Source organism: Cervus canadensis, chromosome 21 (genome assembly GCF_019320065.1).
Source record: "Cervus canadensis isolate Bull #8, Minnesota chromosome 21, ASM1932006v1, whole genome shotgun sequence".
In the NCBI taxonomy this organism is placed as follows: Eukaryota; Metazoa; Chordata; class Mammalia; order Artiodactyla; family Cervidae; genus Cervus; species Cervus canadensis.
The window spans coordinates 5,767,126-5,781,301 of record NC_057406.1 but is presented as its reverse complement, the minus strand read 5'-3'; the positions used below and the strand labels follow the sequence as shown (position 1 = coordinate 5,781,301).

Sequence of the window (14,176 nt, the reverse complement as noted above, 5' to 3'; positions counted from 1 at the left end):
ACAAATACAGCCACTGTAATAAGAAGCGGCCAGGAGGAGGCTAGAGGGCCGAGAGGAAGGGACGGGAGAGGCCTGCTGCCCGGGGTGGTGGGGGGTGGGTGCTCAGAGATGGGGTGGGGGTGGGGCAGAGGCCCTCTAACCCTGGGAGAGATGGGGATTTGGAGAAAAAGCTCGCTCGCAGGCACCAGTGCTGTCTTCCGCGCACTCTCGCTAGAGCCAGGCGCTGTCCCTCCCCCAGCTCCCACTCGGGGCCCTCTGGGTGAGACAGGTGCCTCCGGTCCCACGTCATGGGAGGAAGGCTAAGCCACCTGCTGCACTCACCGAGTCAGCAGGGATAAAGTCAGACCTTGGCACCCTTGTGACAGACGCATTCGGGGACCATCAGAGCCGGAAGGAGTGTCCGAGACCCCCTCTGCCTTCCTAACTTAGCCCAGATGACCACCTCTCCAGGGAGCCCTCTCAGACTTCCCCCTCCCCCAGCAGTGCTGGCCCCTGTCCTTCTCACCCCGCTGAGTCTGGTCTGTATTTCCACGGCTGTACTTTCCACGCCCCGTTAATGATCACGTCTTTCCCCATCTGTTTCTCCCCTGAATGGGGAGATCGGGAAAACAGGTCATGGCCCCAGCCCTGAGCTTGGCACAGAGTAGGTGCTCAGTGAACATTCTCCATCCTGAACTGAATCTGGTCCAGTGGATGCATTTACACCTGGGCAAACCGAGGTTTGGGGAGGCAAACGCCTCTTGGTGCTTTGATGCCAATGATACAAGCTCTTAACTTTTCCTTCCCAAAAATGGACTGGGGCTCCAAGAAACCTCAGCTCCACAACAGATCTGGGACCAGTTGCAAGCCACGCTGCCTAATTGCTAGCTGACAGCAGCTTGGAATTTTAAGTCACATCCGATTTCTTCCTGCCCGCTGGTCTGCCGGACTCCAGCGCTTTCATCTTCAGCAGGGCACACGTTAGCATGCATAATTGCACGTTTTAAGACTGGAAGAATTTCCCCTCCTCCCCCACTCCCAGCCCACCTCTGAACTGCCTTTGCTGGCCTCCCAAAAAGCAGAATAGTATCTGGAGTTTCAGTCAAGAGTGTAATAACGATGATGAAAATGATTTAGTAAGGTCATAGACATTATTTCCTCAGAAGGCCAATTGGTCTCAAGGTTTTTTTGTTTTTTTTCTGATGTTAAACTAAATGGATCACTGGGTGTGTTATTAAGAGTTTTGTTAAAACACTTAATAGCATGGCCTGTAATCTACCTAACTTTGCTGACTGACAAGTAGGCCCTGGGGATATAAAATTCAGGAAGTGACTATTTACATGCATTACTTACATGCTAATTTTGTGATCTCCGATGCCCATAAGGCTGTCATTTTTTTCCTTTTCACAGAAAATGGAAAATAGTAATATATTTGATATACTGTGGCCAAAACAAAAAGCTATTTCCCGCAAGAGTTTTAATTATGACGTTTTGGAAAAGGTCCGAGTTGGAACTTGCAAGTGGAAGAAAGCACTTGAATAAATGGTTTAAAAAATTAAGTACACATAGAAGGGGTGATGTGCACTGCTGTTTCAGACTAAACAGTGATTATCAGGAGGGTCTCAGTTATTTAAACAAGCCATTTGAGGGTGGTTTGCTCCACGTTTGGGACCTGGTCCTGATTATAAACGAGAGCTTTTCATTAAGATTAGCAAGACACAATTCAAGCTATAATTTGGTCCTTTTCCTTAGCACATGTCTATGAAAACAAAGCAATTAAGGTTAAATGAGTTGAAGCATTTAAAGGGACTGAAATGCCCCCTCCTCACCCCCGGCCTGCCCCCTCGACAGAAAACAGTACAAACAGGCCTGACTAATTCAGACCAGGAGGCCAGCGCAGGGCTGGCCCTGGCAGCTCCCTGAGAGTCCATGCACAGGGTACCTGGTGAGGCGGGTGGGGAATGCAGCAGCTTAGCTAAATGAAGAAGGATGGGGAGACAGAATGTGCAAAGGCCCTGGGTAGGAAGGAGCTGGCAAGTTGGAGGAACTATAAAAGGACAGTGATGCTGGGGGGAGGTTAGGGAGAAAAAGATACAGAGAATGAGACCAGGCTCAGAAGAGCTGACGGCAGCAAGGGGAGGTGTGAAAAGGTCTCTGCAGCCCCCTCTAACACTCCATAGCTAAGGCTGTTGGGGGTCTGGGCCACTGCTGGGACCTCACGGCTGACCAGAATCATAGTCCAGGCCCTCTGTCTCTTAGCTGGGCAACCTGGTGAGAGACTAACCTTCTTGGACCCAATTTCCTCAACCTAATTCTGCCACTGGTCCCCATCAGACATCCGTGGACTAGACCTCACCCCTTTGCAGACTTGGCTTCCTCATCCATAAAACCTTCAAAGTGTGGGAGGCTCTAGGAAGACTTTCCTGATACCCACCAGACATGGACAATAGTCATTCACCTCATCCACCAGGACCAGCTCTGGGCCCAACCCTAAGTGAAGTCACACAGGTCATGGCGACCCAATGGAGCTCTGAAGGAGTCATGCTCCCTGGTGACAGCTGACCTATTTGGGGCAGCAGGGAAGGCTTCCTGGAGGAGGTGACTGCTGCAACGTATCCATCTACCCATTCACCCAACAGATGCCTCCCAATCCCTGTGCCAGGCCTGATGCTGGGTTCTAGGCATCAGAGCTGAAAGATCATAGACCCTGCCCTTGAGGAGCCCACATTCCAGAAGGAGACCTGGGAACCATTAAGCCATTGTGAAGTGGGCTAAACAGGTTGTGTGAGGCTGGCAAAGGCAACAAAGAGGGGCACTCATCTATAAATAACGGGGGCTGCCTTAGAGGCCCTTTAAAGCTCATTCCAACTCTGCATGTCCGTGAGCTCACTTCGAGTGACTTCAGACACTGTCAAGATGAGAACCATTGAGAAAACATTGGTTTATCCTCAGCCATGCTCAGGGTCTTTCACAGCTGTCTGAGACCCCTCAGTCTGCCCACAGCAAGCCCCCTGCTGACGGTAAGCTGACCACATGTGGCCCCAGGCTGCTCCCTGGACACACCGCAGCTGCACATGCAGACACCCCACCATCATCACATGTGCACGTGACCACATGGCAAGATGGCCTTGAACGTGTGGTGAGAAGCCGTCCCCGGAACAGGGATCTGGTTGCTTCAGGTGCCAGGTTTGCTAAAGGGTTTTCCTCCGGCAGCAGGAGTTTCAAGGCAACACAGTTATGGGGCTCAGTTGGCCCCACGTGGGGAGGCAGGGAGTGGTCATAGGCTGACCTCTTCCTGTGGAGAGTGAGGGAGGCTGTGGAAGGCACCTTCTCTGGGCCTGCTAAGACTCTGTCCTCTCTGTTTACCACAGTAAACAGCAAAATCTTTCAGATCTCTAGGACAGGGGAACTCATTTCTTCCCAAACTCCAATGCCAGCCTCTGCAAATCCCACACCAGCTCAGGGCCTGCAGATAAAGGGGCCCAGGGAGGGAAATCAGGTTTGATTGATGCCTGCTAGTAGGAGAAGGTGGCAGCAAACTGCCTGCCACCCCTGAGGTTTAGTGCATGCTCAATCATTTCGAGCATGTCTGACTCTTTCGGACCCCATGGACTGTAGCTCTTGAGGCTCTTCTGTCCATGGGATTAATCTTAACCCAGGCAAGATTACTGGAGTGGGTTGCCATTTCCTCCTCCAGAGGATCTTCCTGACTCAGGGATTGAAATCGCGTCTCTTGTGTCTCCTGCTTCGGCAGGTGGGTTCTTTACCACTAGCGCCACCTGGAAAGCCCCCATTTACACCATGGAAAGCAGCAAATGCTACACGACGGAGCTTTGATGATGATGATGGGAGCAGATGACAATGATGACGACAACGTGGGTAATGGTACCGCCCCCTGTGTACTGAGGACCTACTGTATGCTGAGTGCCCACTGTCAACCAGGCACTGAGGTTGCCAGGGCTCTGGTACCCTACACCAGGGGTCCCCAGTCTCTGGGATTGAATGCCTGATGATCACAGGTCACGGTGATGTAATAATACTAGAAGCAAAGTGCACAAAAAATGCAATGTGTTTGAATCATCCCGAAACCATCCTTCCCCGGTCCATGGAAAAACTGTCTTCCACGAAACCGGTCCCTGGTGCCAGAAAGGTTGGGGACAGCTGATGATTTCATTCAGTCTTCAGGAGGCCTTAAGACGGATTAGGCGTTAGGGCACAAAAGAAGGGAAAGGAGCTCCATGAAGGGGGAACATCTGAGCTGGGTCTCAGAAACACGACTGGCCTGGTGTATGTATGTGTGGCCAGGGCACAAGGGTGTCCAAGCTTCAGATGAGGCCAGAGGCCAGAGCCAGGCTGGAGAGACCAGGAGGCCTCTGGCAGTTCCTGAAGCACACTCACAAGCCTTGTCCTCTTTTATCCTCATACTGGGGCCATTAGGCCCCCAGAGCCAGTGACCATGACCCCACTCTGGGCTCAAGCAGAGTGGAAAGCTAAGCTGGACTCTGCAGGACTTCAGGGCAACAGGGAGGACACAAAACGTGGGCATCCTGGGCAAGGGACAGCAGGGGGGTGACCTCAGGAGCTGGGCTGGAGGAAGAACAGCCTGGGTTAGTGGCTTCAACTGGCGGAGATGAGGGTCCCCTTGGGGCTCCCCGGCCACAGGGAAGAGCAAAAGATAAGAAAACAGCATCTCACATGTGTCAGTCAGAACCACCAAGCTCATGTCCAGGCCTAACAGCAGCCGGCCTGCTCTATCTGCCTCCAGCCTGGCCTCCTTCCAGAGGTCTGTGGGTAGGCGCCAGCTCCCCACTCTGGCTTCTGGGCCCCAAGCAAGGCCAGGGCTGTGGCCAAACCAGGCACAGTCCAGGACAGGGTCATCTATCTGGCACTCAGCCTTAAGTAGATGCCCAACAAATGAGATGGATAAACAATCCAGCGTGTCCTAAGGAGGCATAGCCATGTTTCCTATAAAACCCAACTCCTATAAAAACTTAGGAGCAGGCACCCACCTTGCTTTCCTAACACAAATCTCACACTTTGAAAACGGAAGGTGGCAGGGCTCAGGGAGAAGACAATGAGATGACAGAGAGCTTTGGGCAGGAATTAAGGAGCCTGGATATGAGTCCCAGCCATGCCCTTGTGAAACAGGGTGGTGGTGGCGGGGATCTTGCAGAAGTGACTTCTCCAACCAAAGCCTCAGTTTTCCTCATCTGTGAAGTGGGGACAGACAGGAAAGCCTTGGATACTGATTCTCAACCAGGGGTGCACATCAGTCTTGGAAGAGAGCTGTCTCTGGCCCCCTGATGCTGGGTCCTGTGCCAGACCCATGGAGGCAGAATGACCACACAGACCCTCCTGGACAAATGCTCCCAAAGGTTCTGTCTGGCTTGGGAAGTCCCCTCCAAAGACAGTAAGAGTGCTCTTGCCTCTGACTTTCAGCCTGCTGGGGAGGCGGTTTCTAGGGCCATACGCTCAAACCAGCATCCCAGGTGCAAGAAAGGAAGGCTGGACGTATAGACAGACAGCACCAGTCTCTGCTCACGCGCACATCATCAACACAGGAGACCTGAGCCAGCCCCACAGGTGCTGTGGCTGCTTCTGTGAAGTTCCCTTGGGGAAGCTAAACAGGGTATACAGATAGCTTTGGATTTGAAACTAGGGAGCTTAGGGTCTTTCTATACAGTTCATGGGGTTCTCATAGCTAGTATACTGGAGTGGTTTGCCATTCCCTCCTCCAGGGGGTACGGGGTTAGAGGATGAGATGGTTGGAAGGTATCACCGACTCAACGGACACGACCTTGGGCAAACTCTGGGAGATGGTGAGGGACAGGGAGAGGCCTGGCGTGCTGCAATCCATGGAGTTGCAAAGAGTCCGACAAGACTTGGCGACTGAACAAGAACAACAGCCACCTCGGGGGTCACCCCAGGCCTCTACCCCATATACATCCGGTCAGGGACAGATGGACAAATATACCATCCACTGCTCCACCTCAGGTGCTTATTAAATAGAAACCCCAAAAGTTTCAAACCCAGGGAGAGTTTAATACTCCTCGACCTCCCAAGGAAGCAGCCCAGGTTCCGGGGCAGCCTGCAGCCTCCCTGCCAGGGCTGACCAAGGCCACCGGCGAGGGCCGTGGGGGCTGCGGGTCTGGCCGGGCTCACCTTCGCACTGCCGGCCTTCCCCCTTGTAGCCTGGCTTGCAGAGGCATTTGTAGGACTTGGGCGTGTTCTGGCAGATGGCATCGATGTGGCAGTCGTCCGTGCCCTCCGAGCACTCGTCCACGTCGACGGCCCCTGCTGGGGTAGGGGAACAGCGGGTGAGGCGTGGCCAGGACGTGGGCAGACACTGCGGTGCAGGCAGTTCCTTTTGCCCCCTCCCCCCCCCTCCGTGGTCCCCAGGGTAATTAACAGGAGGAGCTGTCACATGACCACCTGGTGCGACAGGCAGTGATTGGTAGCATCTTTGGGGCAGCTGCTCTGTGCCAGGTGCTGGTCTTGTTTACTTTCACAATGGTTCCATTAGGTAGAGGTATTGTTCCCATTACAAAGCTGAGAAAACAGAGGCTTAGGAACATAGGACTTCCCTGGTGGCTCAGCTGGTGAAGAATCCGCCTGCAATGCGGGAGACCTGGGTTCGAGCCCTGGGTTGGGAAGATCCCCTGGAGAAGGGAAAGGCTCCCCACTCCAGTATTCTGGCCTGGAGAATCCCATGGACTGTATAGTCCATGGGGCCGCAGAGTCGGACATGATTGAATGACTTTCACTTTTCACTTTAGGAACATAGAGAGGAAAAGCATCTCTCTGCGTCTTGCTCTCCCCACAAGCATCTCTCCAACCCTCCTCCACCCTCCTTATTCTAGAATTTAGAGCCAGAAGGGTCCTCACAGGAATTTAAATCCTTCCCCTTTGGGTCGCAGATGGGGAAACAGAGGCTAGCCTGGCGCGCTGAGTGGGGGCTAAGCCAGCAGGCCCATGGGGCAGATCTGAACACGGGCCCCACCCAGCTCCTAGGATGTAGAAATAAAGGATTTTTTTCTAAAATATATATATATATATATATATTTATTTATTTATTTGGTGGCGCTGGGTCTTAGCTGTGGCACATGGGATCTTTGATCTTCACTGTAGCACGTGGGATCTTTAGTTGAGGCATCTAATTCCCTGACCAGGGATCAAACCTGGGCCCCCTGCATTGGGAGCGCAGAGTCTTCGCTACTGGACAGCCAGGGAAGTCCCTGAAGGATTCTTCCCCTGGCCTCCATGCCACCAGACTAGAGCATCCCAGTGGTGGACCCATTCCATCAGTTGGGTTAACCTGGCTCATGGATGCATCCAATCTCCCTGTCCTCTCTCTTCTCCACCTCGGAAATCTAGGTTTGAACCTGGTTCTCATACTCTGACTTCCAAACTCAAGTTAAGTTTAGATTATGAGGGTTCCTGGCTCTCCCCACCTCCTTCCCTCCATATACACCATCAGTCTGGAATCGCTGTTGGGCAAATAATATGAAATAGATTCTGTGCATCTGTGTATACACTTCCCTCTCTCTCACACACACACACACACACAGCTCAGGCAGCAGGAAGACCCTCAGAGCATAGGATAACGCAGCCAGAAGAACCTTAACTATAATCTAGGTTCATTCCTCAGGTTACAAATGAGGAAACTGAGGCCCAGAGAAGTCTGCAGATGGTCAGGAGCTCATTAGGAGCCGAGACTGGACTCTGACTCAGGATAAGCAGGTCCAGGGCTTTTCCACATGACCTGTTGCTTCCAGCCAGCTATGAATAGAGTACAGATGGGTGACAGACAGACAGAAGGACCCAGAGGGGAGCACAAGGAACTCTCAGTAGCTATGGCGAGGGCCATCACCCAGGGGCGAGCCTGGGGAACTCCTGGAATGCCCTCCTCTCTTCACGCCTCTGCTTCACCCTAGCCCATCTGGCCCTCAAGAATGTCCACTCTGAATTACTGCTCTGGCTGGCATCTGGGTTCTAAATTTGCATGGGGAGACGTCTCTAGGAGACCCACTCCCCTCCGGGACTGTTCCTCCCCAAGGCTCCAGCCTGCCCCTAAAGGAAGAGAGGCAGCAAAAAGAAACACAACAGAATCACCTCCCTACACACACACACACACACACACACACACACAGAGCAGGTGGCGTCCTTTCTCAGGGTGGTTTTATCTGCTCAGGTCAGCAGCCCACCCTCTACAGCTGCCCTAAGGATGGTGATCAGGGGCCAGGAGGCAGTCAGTGTAGATCAAAGCCAGTCATCAGAAGGCCAGGGGCCATGAGGAACATCAGGCCAGTGGACCATCCCCTTCTGGAGAAGTGACAGCGGGAGCCCTGAGAGGGGTGGGATAGCTTCAAGGGCAGGAAGCCAGAGACCAGAGATCCACACGTTCCAGGGGAGAGGACTGGAGTCACTTCTAAGACACGGCCAGCAGGGGCAATGGACCACACTTACAGCTCTTTCCACTTCTCAGGGGTCAAACTGCCTGGGGCTCTGGGGTCCCCACACCCCAAATCTCACACCTAGCAGGTGTCCTCATGGCATGAAAATGGATGGATTGCCAAGGGGCAGTAGGGGCACCTCCCAACACAATTTTTTTTTAATTGTAGTTTTTTTTTTTTTTTTAAACTTTATTTGGGGGGTCGTGCCCTGCAGCATGTGGGATATTAGTGAGGGATCAGGCATTGAACTCGATCCCCTGCATTAGAAGTGCAGAGCCCTAACCACTGGACCGCCAGGGGAGTCTCCCAACACACTTTTTAAACATGTCTTTAGGTGGGAGCTGGGGAGAGGGCAGCAAGTTGGAGGAGAGAGGGAGAGGAAACTAGGCCATGGGTCCCTGCAATTTCCCTGGCCCCAGTCCTGGCCTGGACAGCCCAGCCCAGCCGTCCCCTCCCATCGCAGGTGCTTGCTCTGACATGAGTTGTCTCACAGCAGCACAAGGCTTGCTTAGATGAGGGGTGCAGACAGATACAGCGGACAGACAGAGAGGAAGACAGGCGCATACAGGAGCAACCCAACGGGACTGAAGGACCTCAGAGACCAGGAGAGACACCCGCAGACACGTGGGGGTGTGGCAGCGGGCCCCAGTTTCCCTTGGGGCCACCGGGGGAGAAAACAGCTAGACTCCAATGGTAGAATAGTTTCAATGGCCCAGCATCCTCACTCAGGGGTTAACTCCCAGGAATAGACTTCCTGCCACCAGACACAGACCTCAGGGAGCCTGGCTGCGGGTGCAGCCAGGGGACCTCGGGGAGAGTGCCGCAGGGTCTCTCCCTTCCGAGGACCGAAAGGAGGGGAGCTCCTCTGAGGGACAGGGTCAGACGTGGGAGGGGAGAATGTGCCTTCAGCTTTGTGGAAGACACCCGAGAGAGCAGGAGGGGAAGGGAGGTCTGCCCCGGGCCCTTGAAATCCGTGGGGAACCCCGACCTCGCCACTGCCGCCTGCCTCTACCTTTCTGGATGCTCGATGCCCGCCCACCCCACCCCCAACCCCGAACCCCCAACCCCCAGAGTCTCCTGCCTCTCTCTCCTGGACCCCCTCAGGGTGTTCCATCTCCCCGCCCTCCGGTTCCAAGCATTTCCTTTCCTCCGTGTCTGTTCTTCAGACCTCCCCCTCCTGTCTGTCCATCTGTCCACCGCTTTCCAGCCATCTCATCCTTCCCTCCTTCCCTCGGTCTGGCTGGCTCCCTCCCCCTCTCCCCCAGCCCTCCGCTCTTTCTCGGGCGCCCCCCTGGCCGCACCTCTCTTTCCCTCTCTTCCCATCCCTTCCTGCCGCCCGCCCTCACATCTCCCTCTTTTGATCTTTTTCCTTCCAGATGCTCATCTGCCTCCTGCCTACTCCCTTGGGTTTCCTCCTTGCCCGCTTCGGTCTTTCTGGTCTCTACTCTTCCAGTCCGTCTTTCTCCGGGATTTTGTTCCCTGCGTCCTTTTGTGTCTGTCCGTCTGTCTCTCCATCTCCTGCATCCTCCTTCTCTTTCTCTCGGGGTCAGTCCTCTTTCTCTTGCTCACCTCCTTGGGGGTCTCCCCTCCCGGCATCCCTTCTTCCCCGGGGTGGGGGGGAGCGCCCGTCCGGCTCCGGGAGGGGGATAAATCCCCACTCCCTCCCGCCCTTGGGCGGTGCGCCGGGGCCGGCGGAGGAGCCCCTCGGCGGGCTGTCCTGCTTTCTTTCTTCCTCCCGCCCTCACACGCCGCCCCCGTCCCAGTTCCCCCTGGGCCCCAGCCACCCCCCTTCCTTGCTCCGGCCCCGCTGCGCTCCGGGAGCCCCCCGGCCGGCCCGGGCAGCGCGGAGGGGGCGCTCCGCGGGCGGCCCCAGAAGTTACTTTGCAGAGTCAGGGCGGGGCTGCAGCCCTCCCGATGGCGCGGGGCTGGGGGCCCGCCCGGGACCCCGCCGCCCACCGGGTCGGGGCTTACCTGGGAGCCCGCTGCCCCCCGCCAGCCGCCCGCGCGCGCCCAGGGCGAGCAGCACACACAAGTGCCAGCGCACGGCCGCCGCGCCCATGCTCACTGCTGGCCGGGCCGGGCCGAGCCGGGCCGGGCCGGGCGTGCGGGGCGTGCGGGGCGCTGGGACCCCCACCGACCGGCCGCTCGCCGAGCGCTCCCAGCTGCAGGCTCCGCGGCCAGCGCTCCGGCTCCCGGCCTCCGAGCCGGCGCGACTGACGAGGTGACAGCCGCGCGCTCATTGGCCCGCTGCCTCCGGGGGCGGGGCTCCACGCGCCACCGCCCAATGGGCGCCGGCCGCCGGCCTGGGGGGAGGGGCGGGAGTCCGGGGTCGCCCCCCTCCCCTCGGGGCCCGCGGCAGGTGGGGGGTAGGGGCCAGATCGCCCGGCCGCCAGGCGCACGGTCTAGGCCGGGCCGGAGCAGCCTCTGAGGCTGCTCCCTCCCTCTGCCCTCGGCTCCCGCGTCCCACTCTGTCCGTCGAGGGTGGCCGCTCTTTGGGGGGCAGCACCCATTCACCAGCACGCGCGCGCGCTCACGCGCGCGCGCACACAGACACACAGACACACACACTTGAGGGAGAGGGAGGGGGCCTGCCCACCGACCCTCGGAGGTCGAGAAAGGCCCCGGAGGTATCCATTTGTATCAAAAGAAACGCAGACCGCTCGAATCAAAATTGCTCTTTCATCCATTCGATGAGTTTTTATTGAGCACCTACTATGTGCAACTTCCCTGGTGGCTCAGATGGTAAAAGCGGCTGCCTACAATGCAGGAGACCCGGGTTCGATCCCTGGGTCGGGAAGATCCCCTGGAGGAGGAAATGGCAACCCATTCCAGTATTCTTGCCTGGAGAATCCAATGGACAGAGGAGCCTGGTAAGCTAAGAGTCCATGGGGACACAAAGAGTCCGACAGGACTCAGCGACTTCATTTTCACTGTGTGCCCAGCACTGGCAAGGCAGCCTCGAAGAAGCCAGGCAGGAAAACCTTCTGAAGATCGTTTTCACATTTATATTCAAAACAAACAAACTTTTTACCACTCCTCAAAGGACAATGGCCTATAAATGCGCTTGTCCTAGGACAACCGTGGGATCCGTGCCTTCAGGGGGGCGCAGCGAAGATTCTGTGTCTGCCTCACGGTCAGTCTTGGCTGCCGCAGCTTGTCTGAGGGCTAACCTCTTACACAGCAAAGTTTGATGAGCCCCCGGCCCCCAGAATGTGAGGTCCTGCGGGATGGTGGGCTGGGGGCGGGAAGACCAAGCGGTCAGGTTAGGGTTTATTCCACGCAAGAGTTGCTCCAGTGGGGCCTGGGGTCTACACCTGACTCCTTTGAGACCTGGATCCAAGACCCCCCACCCAGCGGGCAAAGTTGGAAATAAATGGCCCTTCTCAGCCCCAGGCAGGATGCTTGAAGGCAAAAAAGTTCAGCAAACCCCAAGGCCCATCTCCTTGACAACCACCAATAAGAGCTTCTTTTTTCCTCTCCTGCTCTCCAGGCCTAACTGAAAGACAAGACTTCCCTCTTTTTGCCCACTCTGCTTGCGCCAGTCCACACCCAAGTTTCCTCTCCACACTGGCTCCCTGCCCTGCCCCCCCAACACACCCACACACGCAGGTACACCCTCCAACACACCCCCTCAGGCATACAGGCTCTCATATACACTCACACTCATATACATCATCACCAACACCCTCGCACACAATCCCGCACTTTAAACACGCAAACTCACACATAAATGGGTGACTGCACACACACTCCCACAACCTTCTGGAGGCAGTCTCCACAGCCCTGGAAGTTAAATCTGTGTCCAACCACCTTTGCTCCCTGTCTGACCTTGTATCACGGACAGCCCGTGGCACTAGCCTGGGGGCTGAGGCAAGGGGTCCCCACACGGGGGGACCAGAGAGGGTTAGCCTTCTCCCCCATCACACTTGACATATCGTGTGTGGTTGTGCTGGCTGGTGGTTTAATTTGGGAGACCTTGTTATCAGGCTTTATTTTGCCCTCCTCCCAATTGTGTGGCTTTGGGTTTCTGGGGGAGAAACACCCTCAGAGCATAGGTTTCTGCCTGACACATACTGTCTTGTGCATTAGGTAGCAGGGCAACAAAGGTGAGTTGGGGTGGGATGGTAGGTCCTTTCAGGGGTTCGAACTGACTAGAAACAATGCTCTTTAATGGGTTTCTTCAGCAGCAGCCCCTCATCCCTGGCCCGGTGACTCCCAAGCTTGATGGTAGCAGGGGGTTCTTGTTTTAGGCTCTGTCGTCCCACATCAAGGAGGAAATGGAGGTAGGATGGTGGCCTGTTAGACTGTGGCCCTCCCAGAACCCAGAGGCAGCTCTCACTCAGGGACACCAAGTCCAGTCCCCAGCCAGCTCCTCCAAGTGTGCAGAGAAAAAGTAATTCCTTCCAAGAGATCATGGTCTGTGCAGAGGAGTCAGGAAGCAGAGAGGGCTGGAGAGGAGACACACTCCTAAGTTCCCCACAAATGCATTCAAGGACACGGCAGAGAAAGAGGTAGTTGGTTCTGGCCCAGGGGTGGTCAGGGAGGCCTCCTGGGGCACAGGACCCTAGAACTGGGCACCAAGGGTGAGGAGGGGATTTCTGCGATGGACAAGACCGTGTGCAAGGTCAGCAGGAGAAGGTGGGTACCTAGAAGTGAGTGTTCTCAATGCATCTCACAAACTGTACAGCACTGCACGAGGGTGTTGGTGACAGGGAAACCAGCTGCTCACAGAGACTGTGGTACCTGGGCAGCTGGCGGGGTGAGATCCCATTTGTCTGGACTCCAGCAAGGGGTATCTTACAGCATCTGGAAACAGAGCTGGGCGAGTGAGGCCCGGACATGGATGAGACAGTCACCTTGGGAGGGAACATTCCACGGCTCCCTGTCATCTTCCAAACAACGCTGAACACTCTGTGGGGCGAACAACGCACCCTTTGCCCCACGCAGTGGTCCTCTCCTCGACAAAGCAATACAAAGAGGGCCCCACAGGCATCCTGCTCTCACACCTCTCAGTCTTTGCCTGTGTGCCCCCCTCTGCCAGGATCACCCTTGATTTCCTTCTTCACAAGGCTCACCCCTCCTCTTCTGCCCCATCCCCGCCCCCAAACAGAGTGTAGGTCCTCCTCTGGGATCCAATAGGAGCTGTGGCTTCCCCATCAGAGTCCAGCTCACCCCCGGATTCATATTTGTCGCTTCCTAGACTGGGGGGTTCCTAAAGGTGGGGCTCACAGCTGATCCGCGTCTGGAGTCACAGCTCCTAGCTGGGACCTAAGAAATGATTGTTGGATAAATGAATGAATGGACAAAGAAACAAAGCAGAGATCACTTAACTGAGGATTCACATCACTCCAGGGAGTGGATAAAGGTTATTTTGGCTGTCTGATAGGGCCCTGGGGAGTGAATCCAGCTGCCCACCCTCTCCTGGTCACCTCCATCCTCTGCCCACCAGGAAGCTGGGCTGGCCAGCAGGCCTGCTATCCTCTGGGACCCTTGGGCGCCCCCTGGTGACACCTCGCAGAGGCTTGCGGAGAGGCTGACCTGAGCACTTCTCTTCCTGCCAGACAGACACACAGCCTGGGCCGCCCGGACTCCAGCCTGCTGACTCCAGCCCTCCGTGTAAGAACACCTTGCTTTTGTTTTTACTTCCTCACAAAAAAGCCTCTTGATTCCTAACAGTTGTTCTTTAGCCACAGAAAGTTCTTTGAGAAAATAAAGTTCAAGCATAAAATGTCACTACAGGGATG

General features: G+C 55.7%; 1 protein-coding gene across 4 annotated transcripts in view; it reads right to left on the bottom strand.

Moving 5' to 3' along the window:
* Nucleotides 1–10,633, bottom strand: part of SCUBE1 (signal peptide, CUB domain and EGF like domain containing 1) — a 131,449-nt gene extending 120,816 nt beyond the window's left edge. For 2 of the 4 annotated variants that reach the window (XM_043440478.1, XM_043440480.1), the window contains exons 1-2: nucleotides 10,404–10,633; nucleotides 6,142–6,276 (exon numbers count right to left, since the gene is read on the bottom strand). In XM_043440478.1, coding sequence (XP_043296413.1) covers nucleotides 6,142–6,276; nucleotides 10,404–10,491 — 223 coding nt within the window. In that variant the 5' untranslated portion in view covers nucleotides 10,492–10,633. The remainder of the gene's footprint in view (nucleotides 1–6,141; nucleotides 6,277–10,403) is intronic. The other 2 variants (XM_043440479.1, XM_043440482.1) reach the window with 1 other exon arrangement.
* Between the last annotated feature and the right edge of the window lie 3,543 nt (nucleotides 10,634–14,176).